A 26,600-nucleotide genomic window follows, 5' to 3' on the forward strand; every position below is an offset into this window, starting at 1 on the left:
CACGATTTTTCAAGTTTAGACCACTGTGCACTGTGAGATTTTGAGATGAATCTTTCCACCAATCGTAAATGTCATGAAATATAATATTTGGGATGTGTAGAAAACATTTTGGAAGTTATTCCAGAAAATGGTGGTTAAAAATGTGCTTTTTAATGAGTATTTCGTCGTTTATTATATCACTTTTTGTACTTTACAACCTTTAAAAAAGCTTTACTCAAAAATATACTGTACGAAGATTTTGAAGATTTTAAAATTTTGACCAGTGATTCAGTACGTCGATTGATGTACTCGAATCTTTCAGTGCACATTTTATAACAATGGTCTGTGGGAGCACCGTGCCCCACTATGGAATCCATAATACGTTTTTATGACATTCTTGCCACGTGGCCAGCCTACTGTAGCCCGTCGTATTCCATTAGCTCAATGATATTTGCGTGTTGGTATACTTGGTACACCTCCTGGTTCATGCAGGCGCCTCACTACATTCTCCAGTCTGCCGCCATATATTGAACGCCAGATCCTACGATCGTAAACTTCAGTCATGGTCGTGCACCCCCGGAAGAATTACCATCCTACAGAGCCCAAATTTCGTGCGGCCATAAACAATCTCAGCTGGCTACGTAAACCGTAAAAGATCCTGTTTGTGGCAGCTATCCGTCTCTTGACTTCGCAGCTAACGTCGTTGTCACACCTTCACTACAGTACCAAGATACACAAATTCATCGGTTACCTAAGAGATCATCCGCTCTAGCCGAGGAGCATTTGGATCTTAGAAATAATAGCCCCCTTAATCAGTTTTTGGAAACTGTGGTAATGCTTTATCTACCATAATTTGTTGCGCCAGACTGAATCGTATGCCGCCTCTAAACAGAAGCTGAGTCTACAAGTTGATTTCTCTGAACTTGTCGAGGATTTGACAAAAGGTGAACATTTGGTCTGTTTTAGACCGCCCTTCCGGTAGCGATAGCTGGCCTACGTAGTGCATGCCTCCGTGCAAGACGGAGGATGCAATGCGCGCGTTCTGACGAGCAAAGAGAGGAACGCGGTGACACATTCAGATCCGCTAAGGCAACGTTTAAGAGCGCAATCAGAGCCAGTGAACGAGCCTGTTTAGAAAGACTATACGCCAGTGCCAATTCGAACCCGTGGGGTGACGCCTACAGGATCGTTATGACCAAGAATAGAGATGCGCTAGCCCCGGCTGAACAATCACCTGCGATGCTGGCAACGATCATTCAGGGTGTCTTCACAAGCCACGAACCAAGTCCCTAGCCTCCGTCTGACGAGTCACCACTAACCGTGAGTGACGGCAGTCGTGCAGAGGCAGACGATGCGGTAAGGGTGGAAGATGAATTGATCGAGATCGCAAACTTTCTAAAGATAGGCAAGGCACCGGGACCAGATGGAATCCCGAACTTGGCCATCAAGACGGCCATTGAGGAAGCCCCCGGGTTGTTCAAGGCGGTCATGCAGAAATGCCTTGACGACTGCCTCTTCCCGGACGTGTGGAAGCGCCAGAGGCTGGTGCTGTTGCCGAAAGTCGGGAAACCACCAGGTGACCCATCGGCATACAGACCACTTTGCTTGCTGGACACGGCGGGCAAAGTGCTTGAGAGGGTAATCCTCAACAGACTGGTGAAATATACAGAAAGTGAGAAAGGTCTATCAAGCAACCAGTTCAGTTTTCGAAAAGGTAGGTCCACGGTGGATGCAATTCTTTCCGTCACCAGAACGGCTGAGGTTGCAATCCAACGTAAAAGGAGGGGTATTCGTTATTGCGCGATCGTCACGCTTGACGTGGAGAACGCGTTTAACAGTACCAGCTGGGACTCCATAGCCTTAGCGCTACAGAGCCTCAGAGTGCCGGTGACGTTGCACAAAATTCTAGGTAACGACTTTCAGAATCGGGTACTAGTGTACAACACAAACGAGGGTCAGAAAAGCGTCCCAGTTAACGCAGGTGTACCGCAAGGTTCCATCCTGGGCCCGGTATTGTGGAATGCCATGTATGACGACGTGATAAAACTAACACTTCCTCCAGGGGTGGTGATTGTGGGTTTCGCCGACGATATAACTCTTGAGGTCTATGGCGAGAGGTGGAGTTAAAGGCCGCACTATCCATACGCGTAGTGGAAGATTCGACCAACGCGACACGAGGGGTATACGCAACACCATACGGTCATTTTCAATGGCTAGGTGGCAGCGGGAGTGGTCCAACACTACAAAAGGTAGATGAACACACCGACTCATCCCAGAGTTAGCATGCTGGATTAATAGGCGCCATGGGGAAGTAACCTTCCATCTGACACAGATCCTGTCAGGCCATGACTGCTTTAGGCAGTACCTGCATGGGTTCGGGTATGCCGAGTCCCCTATGTGCCCCGCATGTACGGGTGCGGAAGAAAACGCGGAGCATGTGTTCTTCACATGTCCGCGTTTCGAGCGGATAAGGCACGAAATGCTGGCAAAAAGTGGGACGGACACCACGCCAGAGAATATTGTGCGTAGGATGTGTGAGAATAGGGAAATTTGAAGTGCGGTCATCAATGCTGCATCACAGATCGTAAATATTTTGCAAGGCACCTGCCTATAATCGCATATCAGTCCCATCTGGAAAATCATCAAGTTGAGAAAACAGCGTTTGAAGATATTTTTCTTGTTTTGGATATTTCTTCTGTTTGGGGTGGGTTATTATAATTTTTTCGTGATGATGTAATGAAATAGACCTCAATTATGACCTCTTCATTGAAGAATTGCCTTTGTCGTGAAAATTACAATGAAAAATAAGGAAGAAACTAATATGCGATTATTTAGGCCACCGAGTAGCAAAATAATCGCATACCAGACTCACTTTCAACCACTCGGAGTACTACTCCATATTCTTCTCAAGTATTTTGAATATGGGCAGACATTTATGGCCGCAGACAGCGTCTAAATATTCTGCATGGAGAATGGCGAAACATCCATATATTACTTATCCCGACTTTGAGGTCGCCGTTGAAAAAACAAAATATAAGGTTGAAGTCTTGGATATGCTACTGAATAATATCCTTTCTTATGTCTTCAGTGTTTCACAATACTTGCTGAATAAAATTACTCCGAATTAGCCCGTGCATTTAGCATATTGGAAAAGTGGTATTGAGAAAGAGAAGTTTCCAATTTCATTATAACAGTGACTTTACGGAAGACGACGGCGATGAAAAAAAGGTACAAGCTGTTTTGAGCTAAGCAACTAAAAGATTCTGAGTTCTGACAATTTCAACTTGATTAAATATTTGAAGTGAGCAGATCATCCACAGGAAATTAACCCCTTGCAGAAAGCAGCATTGCTCAAGGCTATTATCCCTCTGATTGACGAAACCAGTAACATTTCGGTAACGAACTTTCAGAAAAAGTTGCAGTTTCAGTGTCTACTTAAAATTATCTTTTGTGTGAAATTTATTTGAAATAACCTTGCAATTCCACGCTTGACGCCTGGGTTCGAATCCCACCGCCGACATAGGTGTCGATGGTTGTGAGGTGGCGTGATCCACTCACAACCAACCCAACTGGTCTAGATTCAAACCTAGCCGACACCGGGAGATTTTCTGAGGCGAAAAATCTCTGGGATCACGCCTTCCATCGCATGAGGAAGTAAAGCCGTTGACGCCGGTCCGTTAATAAACGGGTCGTGAGTTAGGGTCCTGGGCGTCGGTGGTTGGCCTCAACAGTGGCGGAACTAGACCGACGGAAAATAAGCGAGAATAAAAAAAAAACCGTACAATTATTAATTATTTGATTTATTATTTTAACAGTAAAAAGCTTGAAAAACAGCAACAAGTATTTATTATATGGATTGTAGAAAAAAATATGGCCATACTCAGGAAAAAACATTTGGTGGGACTGATATGCGATTATTTTCAAGATGGGACAGTTTGACCTCACATTTTTTTCTGACTTTTTTCAAATAAAACATATTTTTTTGTTTTCTCAATCGATAGTAGAGCAAAAAATAGATGGAATCTGATATTTAACTCAAAAACGATGAAAATCCATATGGGACTGGTATGCGATTATAGGCAGACCAATGGACGGGAAACCATCGACATGTCCTAGTCAGTAGCTCAATAGCTATCTAGCTAACTAGCTAATTGACTGGCCTGAATAGGTTGCTCTGCTGCCCGTAGAGGTAAGTGCTAAAAAGCACGACTGGCCCTCTCGCTGAAGTAATGCCTAACGGCGATCCTGGGAAGACCAAGGGCTTTAGCTGTCCAGCTTAAGGTTGCTCAGCATGGGTAAAAGCAGACCGCCCCTCCTGTAATTCGCTCTCCAACAGTATAAGAAGTATAAAAAAACAGGATGCGGGAGAGGACCTCAAAAGCAGAATTGAGGAGTGTTATGCCTCGATAGCTACTGCAATCTATACAGTGGTCCTTTTTATAGACTGAGTCCGTCCGATCAATCCGCTGGTAGTTTCTTTTCGGTACAAACTTTGAGAATGAGCCGGTGGATTGCACGCAATAGCTGCTCATGCTCACTCCTAACTTTGAAAAGTTTGGTTGAAAGGCCTTCTCTTCCAGCTGCTTTATATGTATTTTTTTTTCAAACCAACCTTAAAACACGGATTTTCCTTCAGTTTGATTTTGGTGAATAAACTACGTTTTAGAGTCAATGAGGAAAAAAAACTTCCTCAATTTTCTTATCAGTTAAAAATTGTAAGTGATCCGTCGAATATTATGGCCTAGAGAAGTGCATCGCCGAGTAAAAGATCTGGGAATTCTTGACTTACAATATTGACAATCACGCTCGTTCTTAATGACATGAACCTTCGTTAAGTTCAAAAGTGTAAACAAACCGAATGTAAATTTTATCAAAAAGACTATTGTGTATGTGAAAGATTTGCATGCAGTTGAGTAGTGGTGAGGTTGATTAAGAATCTGCAGTACATGTGTCAGATTGACAGTATCGACATTGTATGTAACAAAGATATCTGTGGCTTAACCCACTGCCAACAATCATTAGACTTGATTGTTCATCAGCAGAATAAAAAAAAGGTAATAAAATTATAACGTTTGTCTCGTCTAATATTCAATAAAAATTGCTGAAAATATTTTCAGCACTCCGAAGCTGTACCAGATTAGGGTAATATGAATAAAGTAATCATCCTGTTTTAGCTTATTAATAGGGTAATCGCTCCATTATTCATCTCAACAGCTAGGTACACCTATATTCATCTTATTTCTCTCATTTGTCCAATTTACCGTCAAATTTCTACAAATTTTTGAAAGTATATCTATTGGCTTCTCGATTTTGTCAAGTAACTGAAAGTTTAACATTGAAAATAAGGTATAATTTGAATTGAACAAAAAGGCGTGATGAGATGAATATAGGTACTAAGATGAATATAGGAGCGATTACCCTACCTACGAAAATATCGAAGTAAGAATAATTCAGCAGAATAATAAAGCATTTAAATATGTTAAAGTGTATAATTTGGCTGTTTACAAACACTTTAAAACTCTGGTTTCCTGTTTCTGTATTTACTTTGGATTTAATTAATACAGTGGTATTTTGTAATTTTTTTAGCTAACGAAAGTAATAAACTACTTTGGCCAAAAATGAATTATTGCCAACAACGGTAAAACAATAGTAGAAAAGAATCCAATAGGAAGATAGGAAGAGACGACCTTTTGCCAGGTGATAATGAAGTTAAGATATGCGATCAACAAAAATTAAAATCGATTTTGCATTTGTGAGTTTTTGATGCCAAACTATGCCAAATACTGTTGAGTTTCATCTGACAAAATCCCGTTTTAAGATTCACAAAAATTACAGAGTTATGAGTAGAAGTGCCTTCGGCGACATCAAAAAATTACGTGACACAAAAAAAACAATTTTCGGATCCCCATATGTAACGAAACGTAACGCCAACACCAACACCCCATAAAAATTACGTAACGTTGTAGGGGAATTTGCTAGATAAAAATGTTCGATTTTGGAGAGTCTCTCCAGAGATTTTATGTTACGTAACGCTGGTCTTACCTCCCCCCTTCCCCTATGTAAGAAATCGAAACGCTCAAGGATACTCCCCCTCCTTCCTATGAGTCTTGCGTAATTTATGGATGCTGCCTTTCCTGCATAACTCGAAATTTCTTTATAAAGATAGTAAAAATAAGATTTTAGTTTGTACAACGTGCTCATATGGTGTGCATAATAGACCAACAAATGTTGAATGAGGATTGAAAATTTTAAAATTGAAAGTTTTCTTGAAAATTTAACAAGAAACTTTCGACGCTAATTTTCAAACGCGTTTTTCTCGAAACTATGATAGGGCAAGGACAGAGTAGGCAGTGTGACTTTTCCCTCGTATCCAAGTGAGTTTTAAAACTTGCTTGCACATTTATTTTCGGTTTGCACGTAAGCCCTACTAACAGAGCATTACACTTGAGTTGGAATTGAGTTTTAATCCTGCATAACAACAAGTGCATAAAAATCGAAATGCGATGAAATTCGCGCCGCGTCTGCTGCAACAGTTTGTTGCATTGTCCTTTGAAAGCATAAATTCGATCTAAAAAAAAACTAATCGCGTTACATCTTCGCCTGCATCGCTGGATACATCGTGCACTGCATGCATTGCACGCATTTAAACTCAATCGATCAGAGTGTGCGGTGCAAAAAAAACTCAAACTATCGAGAGGAAGCAGATTCAAGTTGGATTCAAATCTGGAAAAGTGTTACTCAGTTCAACTTTGCACGAGTTCATGCCATCACTGGGTAAGGAACGGCTTAAGCAGTAGCGCCCATTTTAATCAGTCGCAGAAAACAGGTCTCAAACTCCTGCTTTTTTATCAATATCGACAATTTCAATGATGGAAACGAAAACTTTGATTGTTTAGCTGTCTTACCAATATAAGAAATACCGTTAATCACAATGAAATCTGTGAACAAAGATCATTAGAAACAAATCGATCGATATTGCAGCTATTCAAGAGCCACTTCGGGTGCTGAAAAAAAAACGTCTGCAGAACATATGGAAACTGCTTAAAATAGGTTCGGGGTGATTGGAATAATGTCCCTCGATTAGTAACTTTAATTGATTATTGTTAAAGTTTCCTAACTTAGTTTTTGAATCTGAAGCAAATTCTGACAGACAAACGATAGAGAACATTTTGATAAACTACTGTTTGAATTTCACCCAACACATTTCGAGTATTTCGTCTGAATACACAAGCGGTTCCCAAAGCTGCTTAGAATATGTTCCCTACCCTATTTGAGTTGTGCCAGTGTTACACGAAACCGACGATATGGTAATCACGTTTGCTATTAGGTAGTAATTCTTCAACGGAGACTGCGCCGAAAACGAATCAGGTCATCGCTCTTGATCGCAACTCAGCAATTCAGCAAATAAAAAAAACATTTCACCAATTGCATCATTGCCACACTGCTCCGGCGACGATAATTGGAAACAAAACATCTCATCAGGCCACTTATTTTAATTAAAACTCAAACAGAACAACAGCAAAACAACGAACACCAAACAAATGTACAAGTACTTACTTGCTCGCACGTTGCCTTCCAGCCAGCATCATCAACAACAACAACAGCAGCAGCACGCCGCATCACCTTCGTCATCTTTCATTATCACACTTGCGTTGCGCCTTATCTTCTTCGGCATCGCGCCGCACAGGCCCAGGTAGAACCATCCTTTCTTGAGCGGTCCCCAAAGAATCCGCAGTGGCCAGACCAGACGAATCCCTGCGCTTCATCGTCGTCCGTGTCCTCCAAGGTGAATTACAGCACCGAAGGCAGCTTGGATAAAATATTCAGTGTTCAGTTCGTATGTGGAAATGTAGTATACATAATCATCCCTCCCCCTCAGCAACCGGTGCCCCTTCGGGGAACCCCCCTCCCTCCGCTTTCCCCCTTGTGGGTGGACAGTAAACAGCAATGCAGCGTGGGTAAATGTGGTGCAAAAGTGTACAACTGAAACACGTCAATTAGGTCCATATAAAAACCAGCGCTCATTCCATTTATAAAGGTGCAGCACACCTCACTATATATGTGCATAATTGTACTGCAGAACAAGAGAACAAACAGAGAAAAAAAAAATAAAAACAACGATACAAGAGAGCACTGGACCAGACAGCGAACAGTTGCCTATAGCACAACAGAGCTACTGATATTTATTGATTCTAGTGTATAGCTGCATTTTGCCCCCGGGGCAGGACATACTAGAACAGTATCCGTGCACTCCGCTTCTGCCTGGTATTCTTCAGCCACCGTACTGTTTAAATCAATAATGCTGCTCGGTTTCGTGTAATGAACCGGAGGACGCCTACACGCAACGGCAAGAGACTGCAATTCCAGATTTATTTTTGTAATTTAGTTGCCAAATGCAATGAATATATGTATTTTGGTTTGAAGATTACCAGAATTATAAGTACGACGGTTTAAGAATCATGCTTTTTCACGTAGACTTGAGGCTGTTTGCAAAATGTTGGATTTGAGCATTTCTATGTAAAACGTTAGTCGCTTCTGTGAAATGAAATGAAAAATTGAAAATCATTTTATATCAAAATTTTTATTAAGTCTATTTCTTTGCGAAACGACAAAATGTGGGAAGTTTTAATTGACTATTCAATTAATTGCAGGATTAGTCAAAATTTTCAAATATTTTTCTTCTGAAATGATGAAACCCATTTATTTTGGTGTTTCCGTACATTTTTTTTTCTTGATTCCAAACCACAGATACCGAGCTCCGTTCATTCGCTCATAGACTAACTGACGGAACGTAATCAAGCCGACTAGTTCATCTTTGCACAAATCAAGGAAACTTGCTTCTTTATTAAACTAAATTTATACTTCGCTTCCGGCAGCAGACGTGCTGCAATGCTGAAGAATTCCAATCATCCGCATCTCGTGCAGATCCGATTTTAATCTCTGCCCTTAGGGGTCGTACGAGTTCGACCTGCATGTGGACTCTCTAGCCGACCGAACCGTGTCTAGTGCCTACCAACTAGACAGAACCGCAATATGGTCATCAGGACCGAAAGGGTACGACGTCTGCAGCACTCGTAAAACGTACGTCGTGAAGGTAGATGGGAAAGTACGCTTTCCGGTTTGGCTCTCGGGTACATAAATCATAACATACGACTGTGCAAAATGCTAGGGAACTTACTTTGGTTTGCAGTACTAGGGTGGCTGAATATCTGTTGCAAAATTTTTCAATCCAAAAAATATTTAGGGTTGCTTAACCCTCTAGTGCCCAGGTTAATTTTCAGATGGACTTCGAAAAATCACTAGAAATTTTTATAAACATGTTTTAAGTATTGATTGAAGCTTTTTAGAGGTTCAACTGAAGACCGTCTAAAGGCGGCACTGGGCACCAGAGGGTTAAGTTTTTTTTTTCAAGAAAATTAATGCAGTTGTCCGACAATTTGTAGAAGTCTGATCCATTTATTGAATCTTGAGTTTTCCATAAATTAAAGAGCAAAAAATGGTGTATCATTAGTTTTTATATTAGTGAATCTTTGAGTTCAAAATCTTGCCTAATTGCTGTGATATACTGCTATGTGTCCTAACTCTGATTCAGGGACGGACGAAGGGTGATTTGGGTTGCATGCGAACACAGATTTGGCGGCCCCCTTCATTTTTTAGTTTACGTCCGAGCTACTTTCAGAACTGACCAAATCGTTGCTATCCGGACGGAGTAATGCTTCCGGGTATCGCTAATAAAATCAATCGCACTTTTATGAAAGTTCATAGCACAGACTAACAGACGTAACACTGGAACCTTTCTCCATCGCCACAAAAAACGATCATGTTGAATTTCCAATCGAACAACAATCATCGCGTGATAACAGCGTCTGGCGGCGCTGTTGTGCAATCTCATACATATTTTGTAGTTCGCAATGTGACACATGGGCGCACGCTAGCGCTGATGTCGAAATATAAGCCACAGCGCGAACACGGCAGCAGATGGTGCTCGTGTTACCATCTTAAAGTACCGATATCATCTTGAACGATGATTTAATTGAAAATTTGTTCGATGTGTTATGTCTGTTAGTCGGTGTTCATAGTTTCACTTCAAGTGACACATTGCAAAGTGAATATATATTAAACATTTCCAGAAACTGTATTCTTTTTGATACGGTGATGGAATAAACCGAAATAATTTCTACCACTGTGCGAAAACGTGGAGAATATTTTCTGAATTTTTTTATCAATATAAACAGTCGCATTTTTCACATTCAGTTCTTTGCGGGGATATGAAAAATGTATGCATTGTATGGAACTACTCCGCTATCGGCTTTCTCCATCAGATTCCTAATGCAAAGCTTGCCGGTGCCGAAGAGCGGCCGCTGCCGAGGAAATGGGATTTTCTACCTGGTGAGGAATCGCGCTACATCTACAGCGGTCGCTTGAGAGCGGTCGCTGGTTTTGCTTTAGAATGCTGGTAAACATCGATCGAAGGAAAACCATTGCTGATACTTTTAATTTTTTTTTATTAATAATTTTTTCAATAAAACAAAGACATTACCTCCATTTAATCTAACTGTTTCCAAAATGCATATCGGACTTTGATTGATTTTTCATTAAAATAACGATTGTTCGAAAAAAAGTGGCGACTTTTAGGCTCCGGATCGGACCGAACGCAGCTAACCGGACTGGACCGTATATAACCCGTACCAAGTTCGATCGGATCCTCGACTGGACCGAAAAGAATCGGATCCCAAACCCAATTTTTCGAGATAGGAGTCTCATGATAGCCAATCTAAACTGTCGAACGTTTGAAATTATTATTATAGGATATCAAACGTTGTCGGCAATGGTTTTCTTCATGCTTTACGAATTCTCAATTAAAATAACAAAATTATCATTATCAATTCATTCGACAGCAAGCGTCGTAAAAAATACATGACCATAAGAATGTTTAAGGTAAGCTCTCTGACAGGTATAGGGTAAGTGAACCAGTTATGGCAAGTGCACCAGTTGTGGCTCTATCACATACATTGCTTGTATTGTTAGCATTGCGTCTAAAGTCATTTTAACCTATCATATCATGTATAAGGCATATTTGAACGCAATATCTGTGTGAGATTGCTTACATTATGGGCAATGAATAGAAAAATGCTATCTGTCAAAATTCATGGTATTTTGTCCGTGAGCGAAAAAAAATTTTCATTGACCGATATTCAAAGTGAAAAAAAAGAGGATCAAAGTAAACTATACATGGTGACGTAACTGTTAATACCATTTGGTTATTGAAAAATATGTATTTACGGTTTTCTGTGAATGTAAACCGTAAGTCTGTAAACTAATATTTCGTAAGTTGTGTTTATGATTTTGCTTTCTGTTCACCGGTCGAGGGTCGCGGTAAACATTACAGCCCTGATACAAAACGGCTGATCAAAAACTACGAAATGAAGGTGAAACTTTAAAATAGAAAGAAACCATCGACTGCTCACAAAATACAGTTAAATGCCAGAAGAAATCAAAAACACGAATGTGGAAAAGAAAACTAGTTCTACGAATAACCACCAAGTACTGAAATTCATAAAAAGATGCATTTCTCACATCTATAGCAACCAAAACAGAACTTGAATTGAAGGTGACATCTAAAACCATACAAGCCCTTTATAAGTAACGCTCACACCTATTATTTTTTCCACCACTGTAAGTGCAATTGTACCAGTCTGGGGGGGAGGGAGAAACGGATACTACACTCAAAACAGAGAACACGGACATGCGTCGTTTTTTGATAGCGTGTATCAATCTTTTTGCTGTAACGCATGCATGACTCTAACGAAGTTTTTAGTAACATCAGGAATATTGAATGTGCAAATTTGTCTGTAAAACACAAATTTTTCGAGTTTGCGTTTTTTCAATTTACCGTTGTATAAAAGTTTCTTCAGAGTTTTGAGTTCATATATATTTGAGAAGGCTTCCTGAAAATGTGACCGAGAGCGTAACCTGTGAGGCAGGTTTTTCAGGGATTCATGCAATTTCAAAAATTTCACAATCCTACATTTCACTATTTTGTGAAACGAGAATCAACATTCGGCCGTGATGAATTGTGTTCGAAATAGTAACCAAAGCCTTAGTTACAGAAAAAAAAGCAAGTTTATTAGGCGAAGTTTGCTTACATGATTATAACTTAGAGCTTATGAAATTTATCATTTTACGTAAAAATAAACCAAAATATTTTGTAAAACGACAATGAATACAAAAACTGTTTGCGATGAATATTTTTTCAAGCAACGCGATAGCGTTCAGTTATAACAATACTCTTTACAAAAAAAACGCTTTTTTCTCTTGGTTCAAATTGACAGTCAGTGGGAACTCATTCTGGTTCATTTTGACACTCACACAGCTTCGTATCCGTTTCTCCCTCCCAGGTACCAGTTATTACACTACTTCATTTCAATTTCATAGGCCATGACTGGTTCATGACAAAACTGGTACATTTTATGGGTATCCCCATAACTGGTACACCTCCGTTAATCATTTTTGCAATGAAGAATGTTGAAAAATGCTATGGCTTTTGAAATAGTTTGCTGAATGATCTGATCTGATCTTCACTAAGTATACGCAAAATTTTTTACTTGTTTCTTCGAAAGCAAAGGAGAAAAAATCTTCTTCAGTAACAAACTCATTACTTAAGAAGCAATCATAACGCTTGCATTAAAAAGATGGACTTTTTCGAATGGTGATAAAAATACTGAAACAGAGATTTGAGTTCGATAAGATTCCCATAGAAGGTAATCATATTAGCTTACTTGCAAAAAATTCTACGCCCTTGCCAGCAGCCTTCCGGTAGTTAACCGGCACATTCGTCATGGCCGACAAAAACATACCGTACTGCATAAAATTTCGAACACTTAAGCAATGATGTTACTTCTTGCGCTAAGAAATCAACGAAAAGTGAATTTTCTCATGGATCTTAAAGGTTTAACATGTTGGTCATTTTGTTTTTGTAGCAATTGAGTGCTAATTATATAGATTCAAACATGTTTTGTTTATGAAATTAACAATAATTTAGAACTCGGCTTTGATTCAAATTCCAAACACTTTAATGTAATTACTAAGAGATAGATGAGCAAACCGGCTCAATACTGACTGTCACTTTTGTCAACGCCGGCTGGTTCCCTAAAAGTGGTCCTACTACAGTAAAGAGCTATTCATCAAAGGGTAAAGGACATTCCAAGGAACGAAATGGTATATAATAATCATACTTTTTATCACACTAGTTATAATAATTCGATTTTTATTGTGAAGTGTTCAAAGTTTGAGTCAAAACGGTACGTGTAGGCATGTTTTTGAGTTCTTTCATCTTTTCTCTATCAATTCCTTCGCGGCAAAATTGTTGGAGTAGGTCTGATGCTTCAGATTTGCCCAGAAATTCTCGATAAGATGCAGCTTGGGGACGTTCGGTAGGTTAACCGACTTCTCACTGATTGTCAACCACAGCAACACCTTCTTGGGGAGCTTGGTGTGTGAAAAGAAACTTCACCTTGGAGCTCACTTCCTTCGTGGGAGAAGTAGAATACGTAGTGCCCTGTCAGTCGTTGCCATCCAGGGTGAGATAGGTCTGGTCGTCCACCACCACCCACGTCGCGATTCGCCGGGAAAATCGACCATCTTTTCCCGTCGCTGCCGCTGCGTCACTACCTGCAGTTCTGAGACCAATGAACGGGGCTTCCGCTTCCTGACATGTATGCCCATGTTTGCCAGGTAGTTTTTCACTGTTTGGCCGGTTGCACCGATCTCCTGGCTAATCACACGCAGCGATGCAGCCACTTTTCCCCCGGTCTCCCTTTTCAGCATCCTTTGGAGTTTCTTGTCGCTCAAGGTCGTCGGCCGTTCGGAACCGAGTCTTTGTCGATGCTCTAATTGTTTTCCAGCAGTACCAAGATGTTGTAGATACCGGAACGGGCATACTCGGCGTCCACAAAGTGCCGCACAATTTAGCTTCATTGTTTTCGCCATAACAGTAAAAAGTTCGATTGATAGAGCTGTAATTTTTGTTTCTACTGACTCATGATTTATTGTGATTGATGCTGTATGGGTTGTTTTCGTCAGTACCTGTGAAGGTAAACCCATGAAAAATTGACAATATTCGTCAATTTTTTTATACAAACGTTACTCATCTCCAGTCAAGTAACAACAAATACTCCCATATATTTAACACATTTTTCGAGTGTTTTCCATCTCCAATTCATCCAGTGTGAAGATATATTAGGGTATAAATGATTAAAAGTAGTGGAAAAATTAGGAAACCCCTTTGATTAGTTCACATTGATGCAACAAGGGATCAAACGAGGTTTAAAAAAGTTGTATTCTGAGCGATTTTTTATCTTTCTACTGATCTGTTTCATTTGAATTTGTCAATAAATCCTCAAAAAACAGTACATAAAGAGGAATGCTAGTGTTTTCATTGGAAGTAGAAGTAAAGTAGCCACCATCTTGAATTTCATTAGAAAAACGTTTATTTGAGGAAATTTCCTTGTCATTCAGATCAATTTTCGAAATTTTCGCCCGCAAACAAGGAATACTGACAAAGCACGTCAAACACATTGATATTGGTCCCTGGTGTCAAATTTAATATCGGTGGTTGCGAATCATTTAGACACAAAAATTTCCTTTGTGAAAGACCTCGTTTCAATGGGCCGGTTTCGGCGAGAATTGCTCATATACACTGTTTAAATGGTTTTGCGATTATCTCCAGCAATACTGGTCACAAAAGTCATTGCATGAAACGACCTAACCTCACTTTTTTGACAGTTGCGAAAAATTTGTTTAATTTGTAGCGATAAATCGATTTAATTTGTACCGATAAATCGATTGTGTACTATGGCAGTAGCATTCATGAAAGGAGTGACAAGCTGTGACGAGGTGGAAAGGGGGGAGGTGTTGAATTAAATTGACGTAGCTATAATTAAAGACCGATTTATTCGCAGAAAAATTCCACACTACATATGGGTCATTCCATACGAAGTTACCACGAAAAAGCACGAACTTGGACACGACCATCACAGATTTTGCTCGAAGTTGGGAGAATTATTCATCTACCGTCATTTTGGAAAAATCACAAATTTGGTGTCGATTGGAATGCTCTGTGGGACCCCCCTGTTTATTGCAAAGTCCGGCATTTTTTGTTCAAAATCTCATTTTTCTTTTTCTTACAATTCATAGACGGAAGAAGTCCGAAAAATACAGATAGATGATTTTTTGAAGAAAATGAACCAAGGAATCCAGAAAAAATATAAGTTTTGACCGGAAGTGTTGCCAAATAAATTATTTTTGTATTTGAAAACTAAATTTACATTTTTCGGCAAATGCATCATTACCTCGGAATGATAATTGTTTCTTATGTGAAATTTTCCAAGGAACACGATAAAATTATCAAATTTGAAATAAAAATGGCTGCATTTGCCAAAAAATGTAAATTTAATTTTCAAATACAAAATTAATTTATCTGGTAACACTTCCGGTCAAAACTCATATTTTTTCTGGACTCCTTGGTTCATTTTCTTCAAAAATCATCTATCAGTATTTGTCGGACATCTTACGTTTATGAATTGTGAGAAAAAGAAAAAAGTGATTTTTGACAAAAATTGCGTGACTTTGAAATAAAGAGGGGAGTCCTAGAGAGCGGGGGTATTCCAATCGATACCAAAATTGGGATTTTTTCAAAGAGACAGTAGATGAATAATTCCCCCAAATTTGAGCAAAATCTGTGATGGTCGTGTCCAAGTGGCATGTACACTTCGTATATACGTTTGAACATCGCACAAAACTTTGCATCGTGAGCAATAAAACTCTTTTGATCTGCGGCATTCTGCAATCTTTTGAAAGCTCTGCTAATACATCGCTTGTATGTCTAAATACACAATCCATTTTTGAAAACAAACATCGTTGGTTCCGCGTGCCTTTTAGCAATGTAAATTACACGATACTTGTTTGTTTTCGAAGCTGGTAAATGCAGCATTGCATTCGTTAATCTAATGCTACATTTTTTTTAGCGGGGATTGAGATACTGTCACCAAATGTTTCGAGGGGGAGGGGGTTGTGAAAATCATGAAAAAATGCTACGTCTTTTAAGTATGCTCCCTAGTAGTGAACACTTTTTCATTACAGTAGGTCAATTCCGAAAAGCATTAGAACGAAAACTTCTTTCGGCTCCATCGAAAATAAAGTCCGCAGAATTTACCATTCGAAACTGTCAAATGACTCTATCGTGCAATGATCCATACCTTTTCATTTCCAAGTGATAAATAGTTAAGTGAGCTTGCGAACAAAACAGTGGAGTTTCACATTATGATAAGGAAGGGGTTGAGACGCTACGCGAGATATTCGGCATATTTATGTAGTTAGTGAAGGGAACTCAAATCAACCTGAACGCTCCTCCAATACGTATGCAGAGATTAAAGTCTCATTAATATATGAATTGTGGTTCTTTGTTGTATGTTCCGCGTACAAGCGCGTAGCTATCAAATATGTTTTTACTTTAGTTTGTTGCTTTTTGTTTATCGCGTAGTCATAAGACACACAAAACAAACTGAATCTTTTCTATTTGTATTACTTCAAGGGATTAATATTTCGGCTTGCAGTCTAATGAATTGCGTTGATTTCTATCTGCTCATCACCGACGTTTCGGTCCTTTCATGAAACAATCATCAGGGCCTACAATATATTTAACATTTTACATACAATTTGACTTACGTAAGGACAAAATAACACTATACGACTTGAAAAACTATTCACTCAAAACGGTCATCCTCAATTAAAAAAATTTTGCAAACGTAAAAAAGGGGGTAAGTTGTTTTATGTGTATTTCAAAGGATGTTACGGTCAAAAATTCGTCAACTTCAACTTGCCGTATTATTTTTATGTTGCATTAGGAAACTGAACACCACTCATTTTAAAGATGTGTATGTATAGTATCATGCCTTATGCTCGATTTGCTCTTCAGTTGTGAAAATGATGTCGAAGCAAAAGAAGCAACGCATCAAAATTTTACTTGCGTATTGCGAAAATCCAAACCAATCACACTCCAAACTGGCATAATTGTGGAATGTGGCCAAATCAACCGCCACCAACGTAATAAAAGTGTTTAGAGAACGTTTGTTACCAGCAAGACAGGATCGAGGAAAATCGCAATCGGAAGGCCACAAAAACGACGGAAAGAGTAGCCAGCAGCTTCGAGCCGAATTCCGACCGAAATGTCACAAGCAAGCTGGGACTGTCGTCTACAACTGTGAATCGAGCTAAGAAACAAGTCGACCGGACAACTCGCGAAAGGCGTACTTGAAGATACTGACGAAGTTCGATTGCGTGCTACAGGATGATTAAACTTACGTTAAGGCAGACTTTAAACAGCTTTTTGTACAGAAGTATTTTACGGCAACTAGAAAAGGAAAGGTGGCAGCGATTTTCATACACATTAAGCTGTCAAAGTTTGCGAAGAAATGTCTCGTGTGGCAGGCCATCTGTTCCTGTGGTTTAAAGAGTAACATTTTTATCGCGAAAAGTTCCGTCAACGTGGAAATGTTTGTGCAGGAGTGCTTAAAAAACTTCTGTTGCAACTCTTCAAGCAACACAGTTGTTCCGTTCTGTTTTGGCTGTATTTGGTATCTTGCCGTTACGAAAAAAAGGCCAAAACACATGAACTTTCCCAACACACCAGAGCTCCCGCTCTATAGGAAAATACTGGGCTATCGTTAAGCGGAACTTCGAGAAGGCTTTTAAGACAGTTGTCAACGAGATGTAGTTAAAGGCTAACTGGCTTTCTACGGCAGGAAAAGTGACCAAGGAGGTTGCTCAAAACCGCATTTGTTATAAAGAAAGCTTGAGTCAATATTTTTTCTTCATTTTGTACGAATTGAACTTGACAAAGAGTCATGATTTGATTTATTTATCAAAAAAGACCGAATTACACATATTTTTGTGTAGATTTTAGACCGGAACAACCTTTGAACTTTTTATATAAACTATTTTAAATAGTTGTTAAATTGTCCAACAACGGAAAATCACATCGTCTTCGAAAAGAAACGAAGATAAACTTGAAAAACTAAACAGCTATAAAAAATATCAATGAAAAAGGTAACAAAAAATAACCTAAATAATTCATTTTTTATTACAGGTTCATGTCTTCTTTATTGATTAAAACCTACCAATAAAACGAATTATTTCAAATGTTTACTTTTATTTTTAACTGCTTTACTATATGTATTATCATTCAACTATCAATCTGTATACCAATTAGTAAAAATTCTAGGGATGGGAGTCCCTAGAGTGGAATATAGATCCCCCTTTTTTCAGGCAACCGTAGTCTCAATATTCAATTTCATTCTACTAAGACGCTCAGTAAGAAATTTATTTGAGCCGTAGTTACCTCAATGGTTATACCCATCTGCACTAAACAGCTAAACTTCTATGACATTTCATTCAGAACAATAACTCATAACTTCGATTAAAGCTTTCAACCCCATGCGAATAGAGGAAGAATGTTTGAGGTGGCGGAAATGTGTAATCGTTCATGATTTAGGAATATTTTTTGTATGCGGCGGATGAGCATTATTAGCGGGAATAAAACTTCTTCTTCTACTTAACAAACTTCTCACACTAAAATTCTCTTGTCGATAAAAAAGTCCTCATCACCCGGTCTTTTGAGTAAGTCAGTGAAAAACCCCCAAAAACAACAGAGCTTAAATAAAGCCACTGTGTTCTGGCAGTCGATGTCACTGAAAAGGGGGTAATCCCGGATTAATTAGAAAAAAAATCCTACTAACACGATTCGATAATACAACTGAATATCAAATATAAGCAACAAAAATAGATTAGCAAGAAATGCCATACATAATTGATTTTCGCTGGAAAAGACTTATTCTTCAGCTTTTGTCTTAGTATGGCGACACAGAAGTCGCCACGAAATTCGGTTTCCGTTGGCATAGTTCAAAAATTTCCAGAACCTTCCTGTGAAGGCCAAATCGCACGAAATTTTCCTCCACTACGGGTCTTGGATGGACTATCCCTGCATTGGAGCGAAAAAAAAAACGCGACACACACAGTCACCTGTTTTCCATGTGCAACCCGACACCAACACCAAAATGCTGACCACTGCAATCTCTGTGTGTGTAGCTATGGAAGCACCTCTCCGGCTGACATGTTTCGCAATGAGACCGCGGAGAAATTTCCCTGTCCTGGTCGATCCCAGCTACTGCCGGTTGTGTGTACTGTTTTTGCCTCGTTCGACGTGGCGCTCTCCTCTCCGTTGGATTACGTTACGACCTTCTCGCATCAGCCTTAGGCTACTGACATACTGAGGCGTCAAATGAAGCGAAGCAAGAAGCGTCGCAAAAACGTCCGAGCTACTTCTTCAAACGTCTATATGAAACGCTTAAACCGGTCATACTGGAGCGGCAAAGACGCGTCGATAGAGGCGGCGAAACAGAACGAGTAGTGTTTTGACGCGCGTATATGTACGCGGTAATACCATATTCAGACTAAATCTTTTATCGCCAGGTGCTTTATATTTGCTTTGTTTTGGTTTGGTAATTTAAAAAAGCAAATAAAATACATTTTCGTTTAGAAAATGTTAAAATGTTTAGAAGAGGGTTGTGCAGTAAATCCATGTTCAGACTAAACCTGATATCGCCAGGTACTTAATATTTGCTTTATTTTGGTCTTAAATCTTAAAAAAGAAAAAAAGTAGGATAGAAAATACTATCGGGAAAAATTTTCAGGTCGTCGGGAAAATAGCACTGATATTATTGATTGATATTGTTGAGTTTTGATTCGAATGGCCAGAAATTTAGCATGCTGAACTTCTTTGGTCGCGAAAATGCAAGCCGCTGAGTAACTAGCTGTGCTCACATGGGTTATTGAAATCCTAACAGATATTATAAACTAGTTGAACGTTGCTCGGGGTCAACGGGTTTAAAATTCAGAATAATTTCTTATATTTTTTACTACGTCTGTAGCGCAACTCACTTCAGTAATATTATTTTATTTCATGAAAAAATCTCTATGTTTACTAAAACGTAATTTTTCGTGCTTGAAGAAGCAAAAAAATCTTCATTGGACGAATTCATATTTCCTTCAAACAAAACCGCTACTGGAATCTAGGAATATGACAACACAACGCATTTGCGACGCTCGCTCCAGTATGTCATAGGAAGCTTCACCCAACGCTTCTGTTTATTCCGCTTCTCAAACGCTCAACGCTTCGCTTCATTTGACGCCTCAGTATGACAGTAGCCTTATGCGATCAAATTATTCTCGTTCTCTTTTTTATCGATTTTCTAAATACAGTTTCTTCAATCGTCTAATTTCGAACCGTGCCAGCCTCGCAGTGCAGCCATCGTTTCACTTTCGTCATATTCAAACATTTAACTTCGTTTCGTTATCTATATTGGTTGAAGACAGGTATTAGTCATAAAATTTTATTTATTTTTTATTCATTATTAGGATAATATACATCGATCTCTGTCTATTAAACGGAAGTTAAAGTAACACTTACTATGTGTGATAAACATCTGTAATCTACTAATTGAGTAAAAAAATTTTTTGTTGTTAGGAGAAACGCAACCCAAAAAATACTGGCAACTAGAGCCAACTGCGCGAGAGAGCTACTACCGAATACGCATGACGGTGTGCAACGGTGTTTGTGTCGCGGGTGCCGCCTCGGTCCGGGCCAAGATCGGCTTTTCGCCCGCAGGAACCACACACCGTCTTTGCCGTAGTCTTGGCCAGTAGTCTCGCGCACACACAGTCAGCCGCAAAGGCAGTCGCTCGCAGGTCGTTCGCATTCGGTGTAGAAGACCCTGCTGTCAGTTCGGTTTGTTTTCATCGGCACAAACGCTCATCACGGTTGGTTACGGTGGCGAAGTAAGTGAACAGGCTGTGGCGTGTTGTGTTTTACTTCATATTTTAGGATTATATGGCAGCGGCAGTGCACGGGCGATATTTATACCGCACGTTTCGATAATTGCCAAACCAACAATAACAACAAAGATCTAAAGAGAGTAGAGTGGTTGGTGGTGTAGAGCGAAATAAAAGATGAAGTAGTGGTGCTTCGCCTACCGTTCGTATTCGTTTCGTGTTTTCGGCAGTGTTTTCAGCATGAAACTCGTCGGTAAAGTGTTTTGATTTTAGGTTGTTTTCTTCGCTGAGAGGTATGAGCATAACACTTTCGAGAAATATTTTATATTGCTTTCCGATTTTATTGAACGTTCGTTAAAGTTTATGATGGGAAATTAATTCAAATTTAATTAGACATAATTTTGTGACAGCAACTTATGAACTCTTCTTGGTTTCTCATCTTCTTTTCAGCTACATGATGCAATTAGCGGAGCTAATGAAACCAGCAGGCGATCGAAAAAGTAGGCAGCGGATCGACAGCGAAAATACCTCGCACTTGTAAACGAAGCGAGCTGCACAGATTTACATGACCCATGTGCGCGACACAGATAGAAAGAGTGTAAATCGTTACTAGCACGACATCTAAATCGCGATAGAGCGCCCAAAATGTCAACAGTTTCCGCATTTCACAGTGATTCGTCTGCGGGCGCTACCGCCGTACCAACAACACAACTGTCTACATTTCCAAATCGAATTTGTAGAAGAAAAGTTAAAGATTTTAATGATAGTTTAATATGCTCGCTATGCAAAGGCTACCTAATTGAGGCTACTACTGTGAACGATTGTCTACATGCATGTAAGTATAGTAATTTTTAGCTTTTAGTCTTGGTTTACCGAGATATAAGTCTCACTTTGGGAGTGTAAACTGAAATGTTTTCCATAACACGGTTCATGTGATGATTTGGTTTCTCGAATCGTGTGTTTAAGAAGATTTGAAGAGAATGATGCTTCAATCCTGGATGAACATACCACACACAGAATAATACTTCAATCCTGGATGAACACACCACACACAGATGTGTATGATAAACATACTTCTCATTACAACAGGTCACCTCATGTTTGCTTGCGTGAGCATAGACCATTTTGATGTCCTGAAGGTAAAGCTCGCTTGTAGCAATCGTTCATCTCTATCAGTGCTTCAAGCATAAGATGAGGTGATAAAGCATCAGTTTTTTCTTACAAATCCAAATGACGAAATCTTACTCGTTAGAGGTGATTTTGAGCTGTAACCTAAACTGATTCATTTCAAAGACAAACAGAATATATTCTACGTGATCTTCCTTTAAACTACCTTCAATCAATTAATTTTTGGTACTTCATTATCGAACAGGTTTGGCTATTATTGAGGGTATTAAGTAAATTGTTCTGAATACACAATCGCCCGTTGAATCAGCCCTATTTATTTTTGTTGAATGTTATTGAAAAAAAAAGATTGAAACCATTCTAGTGAACCAAACTCAAAATAACGTAACAAATATTAACCTTTGCAATAATTTTCGCTACTGAAATATTACAGATACAATACTTAAGATAACTATCATCTTCCGCGAACTCGTTAGCAAGCCCTGTCACTAGTATGGACCCTAGGGAGAACCCCTCTGCAGTGCATGGACATTAATGATACTGCCCATCCGTTACTACAATTCCAGCAACCTTCACACAAGTCTACGTGAGACCTACCAACCGAACCAAACCGACTAGTTTCGTAAACCTTTTTCTCGGCGTCGTGTGTCACCACGTCCGTTCTCTACTAGTGTGGCTCGAATTGTATCGGCAAACTTGCACAGCGACAGCGGCTGCCACCGTTGACGCGGAATGATCACGCAAAACGGTGACGATAATAATTGAGATTTCATGCACTAAGATAGAGAGACTGTCAAGCTTCTGCAAAGCTTGGCTCACCAAAAGCTTGCTGCACTGTATGGGCATGGCTGGTAATAATATAAAATCTCGCGGACCAGCTCGCTTCGATAGCGTAATGAAAGCATACGCATAATTATGACCATTTTCAATTTCATTGGAATAAATAATAATAAAGCGAAGGGAAAATTTAAAAACCAAATTGAAATAACCAGAAACCACCTTAAAAGGTAACTGCAGTGCTTACAATCAATCGCATGATTTCGATTGATTTGTCGGTGTGGTTCTCTCTCTCTAGCTCGATCGCACGAATAACCTTGCAAGGTGGTGATTTTACAGGAATTGCGAAACGATTGAGATAGTCAGTTGTCTCAGTTCAAGCGATAACATCTCGTTATTTTACTAATTTTAATGCCATGAACATGAATATACTCAAATCAATCATATCAAAATATTGTTTTAAGATTTTATCACACTGTAGAGTTGAATTTTGAATTTTATTTTTGAATTTTATTTTATTTTCGTTCTTATCGTTATCTTTTCTAAGTTCTTAGAGTTATCTTTTCTAAGTTGTGTTGGAGTTAAAAAATTTCAATATGCAATGTGACATGAATAAAAATTAAATAAGGTATTGTTGAACGTGTCGCTAAGCTACCAAGTGTTCAGGGTCCTTACAACAATCAAAGTCATGAGGATGCCTACTCGTAACAGCTACTCCCACGTTAACTACATGCGTCGAACTTCAACTTTACTAAGTGTTCCTTGAAAAACTTTTTTTTTGCCTTTCTCCTAGAAAGGTATAGCAATCACTGGAAAAACCAAAGGTATAAAAGTGCTTCAAAGGGTCGAATCTCGTATATCAATCGACTTAGTTTGACGAGCTGAGCATTTTCTGTATGTGTGTGTGTGCGTATGTGTGTGTATGTGTGTGTGTGTGTGTAACGCTCTCCCAATCTCACTCGATTTTCTCAGATATGGCTGGACCGATCTTCATGAAATTAATTGCAAATGAAAGGTATAGCTGCCCCATAAGACCCTATTGAATTTCATTGCAATCGGATTTTTAGTTTAGAGGTAATGTTTGAAAATGTGAAAATCACGAGACATCATTATCTCAGAAACTGCTCAACCGATTTTAACAAAATTGGTTTTAAATGAACGAGCTAATTAAAAAAACCTTTACCTTTTGAGTTTCATGAAAATTGAACGTGTGGTTCAGAAGTTATTTGAAGCAACGTGTTCTGGAGAGTGTTTAATCTCACTCATGTTTCTCAGAGATGGCTGAGCCGATTTCCACAAAATCAGTGTCATTTGGAAGGTCTTGTTACCCTATAAGACCCTATTGATTTTTTTTGCAATCGGACTATTACTTTGCCTGTTATGTTTAAAAATGTGAAATACAGCTTTTCATAGGAGCATATTCCGAAGACTACTTAAACTCACTCACTTTTCTCAGAGATGGCTGAACCGATTCCCACGAAATTAGTTGCAAATGAAAGGTCTAACTGACTCATAACACCCTGTTGAATTTCAATGTAATCGATCTGTTACTTTGTCTGTAATGTATCAAAATATGAAAATCACGAAACTTCATTATCTCCGAAAGTACACAACCGATTTGAACAATATTGGTATCAAATGAACGGGCTAATCAAAGGTTAATTGGTGAATTTTATAGTGATTAAAAACGTGGTTCAAAAATTGTGAAAAGAAACATGTTCCGGTGACTTTTCAAATTCACTCGTTTTCCCAAAAATGGCTGGACTAAATTCAACAATCTTAGTGTCAAATGAAAAGTTTGGCTTTCCTTTAGGTCCCCATTTTATTCGACTATAATCGTATTTTTGTTCCATGTATTAAATTATATAAACAACGAAAGTCTATTATCTCAAAGATCACACGACTTATTTGCCCATATCTAGTGTCATTTGAACGGGTTGTCTCTCAAACTCACAAGTAAGAAATTTCATAGCAATTTGATATGTGGTTCAAAAGTTATGAAAAGAAACGAAATTCAACGACTATTTGAAACTGTAACTGCTTTGATCGAAACATACGGCCTCAACAAAATTTAAACTTGGTATTGTGCTTTTCATACGTTCCCGGTATTGCTCGTGATTGATATGTACGAAATTCAAAGTCATTTCTTTTATTTCGCTATTTCTTCAGCATGAATATTTTACTCCTATTTATTAATTTTTTAACTTCTTGCCTTCCTCCTAGAATGGTATAGCAATCACTTGCAAAACCGAAGATATGAAAGTGCTCCAAAGAGCCGAATGGCATATATCACTCGACTCAGTTCGACGAGCGGAGCATTTTCTGTATGCATGTGTGTGTATGTGCAGATTTTTATTTTCACTCACTTTTCTCAGAGATGGCTGGACCGATTTCAATGAAATTATATGCAAATGAAAGTTCTAGTTGCCCCATAAGACCCTATTAAATTTCATTGTAATTGGATTTTTATTTCAGAGGTTATGTTTAAAAATGTAAAAATCACGAAACATCAATATCTCAGAAACCACACTATCGATTTCAACAATATTGGTATCAAATGAACGGGCTATCTTAAAAACCCTTAACTTTTGAATTTTATATACATTGAACATGTGGTTCAAAAGTTATGAAAAGAAACGTCTTCTGAAGACTGTTTAATCTCACTCATGTTTCTCAGAGATGGCTGGACCGATTTCCACAGAATCAGTGTCATATGAAAGGTCTAGTTACCCCATAAGACCCTATTGATTTTTTTGCAATCGGACTATTACTTTGTCTGTTATGTTTAAAAATGTGAAATCCAGCTTCTTTTCATAGCTATTCCGAAGAATACATAAACTCACTCACTTTTCTCAGAGATGGCTGAACCGATTTTCACGAAATTAGTGTCAAATGAAAGGTCTAGCTGACTCATAACACCCTATTGAATTTTACTGTAATTGAACTGTACTTCGTCTGTAATGTACCGAATTGTGAAAATCACGAAACTTCATTATCTCAGAAAGCGCACAACCGATTTGAACAATATTGATATCAGATGAACGGGCTAGTTAAGGGTTAACTGATGAATTATGATTGAACACGTGGTTTCAAAGTTTGGCTGCCCTATACGTTCCCATTTCATTTGATTATAATCGAACTAAGCAACCGTTATGTATTAAATTGTTAATAAAACAACAAAATTCTATCATCTCAAAGATTACACGACCTTTTTGAACATAACTAGTGTCATACGAACGAGTCATCTCTCAAACTTAGAAATAACAAACTTCATAACAATTTGATATGTGGTTCAAAACTTATGGAAAGAAAAGAAATTCAAAGGCTATTATAAACCATACCTGCTTTGATCAATATATGTGGCCACAATATAATTTAAATGTGGTATCGTACCATTTCAATGTTCCCGGTATCGCCCATGATTGAATTGTTCGAAATTAAGAGTCATTTCTTTTATTTCGCTATTTTTGAGCATTTACATCACGTCAAATTTCATATTTTATACTTCTATTACAACATCATTATTTTAGAACCCAAAACGTGAATACACATTTATTGGATTGAAGCGTTCATGTAAATCTATTTTTACAAATAATAGGTTTAAATGAGAAAGGCTGGGTCTGACCGCTAGGTGGATTAGTTTAGGGTTTTTTCAATATTTTGAAACATGAATAAAACAACCATGTATAGTGTGGCGTCATAAATTTTGGAAACATTGAAGGAAGTAGTAAGCTGGGAAAAGTTGATCTTCGAACGTGAAGTCAGGCAGATTTTAAATTTAATTCTTCCAAATAAGATTCATCAAGATTTGGTTTGCTAAAGAGCAAAGAGCC

At 38.7% G+C, this 26,600-nt stretch overlaps 1 protein-coding gene across 1 annotated transcript in view; it reads left to right on the forward strand.

The window, feature by feature from the left end:
* LOC129719808 (uncharacterized) overlaps window positions 1-26,600 on the forward strand; it is a 122,697-nt gene that overhangs the window by 32,502 nt on the left and 63,595 nt on the right. Inside the window, exon 2 of the mRNA XM_055671214.1 lies at window positions 21,316-21,700. Coding sequence (XP_055527189.1) covers window positions 21,511-21,700 — 190 coding nt within the window. The 5' untranslated portion in view covers window positions 21,316-21,510. The remainder of the gene's footprint in view (window positions 1-21,315; window positions 21,701-26,600) is intronic.

This window comes from Wyeomyia smithii, chromosome 2 (genome assembly GCF_029784165.1).
Source record: "Wyeomyia smithii strain HCP4-BCI-WySm-NY-G18 chromosome 2, ASM2978416v1, whole genome shotgun sequence".
Taxonomy (NCBI): Eukaryota; Metazoa; Arthropoda; class Insecta; order Diptera; family Culicidae; genus Wyeomyia; species Wyeomyia smithii.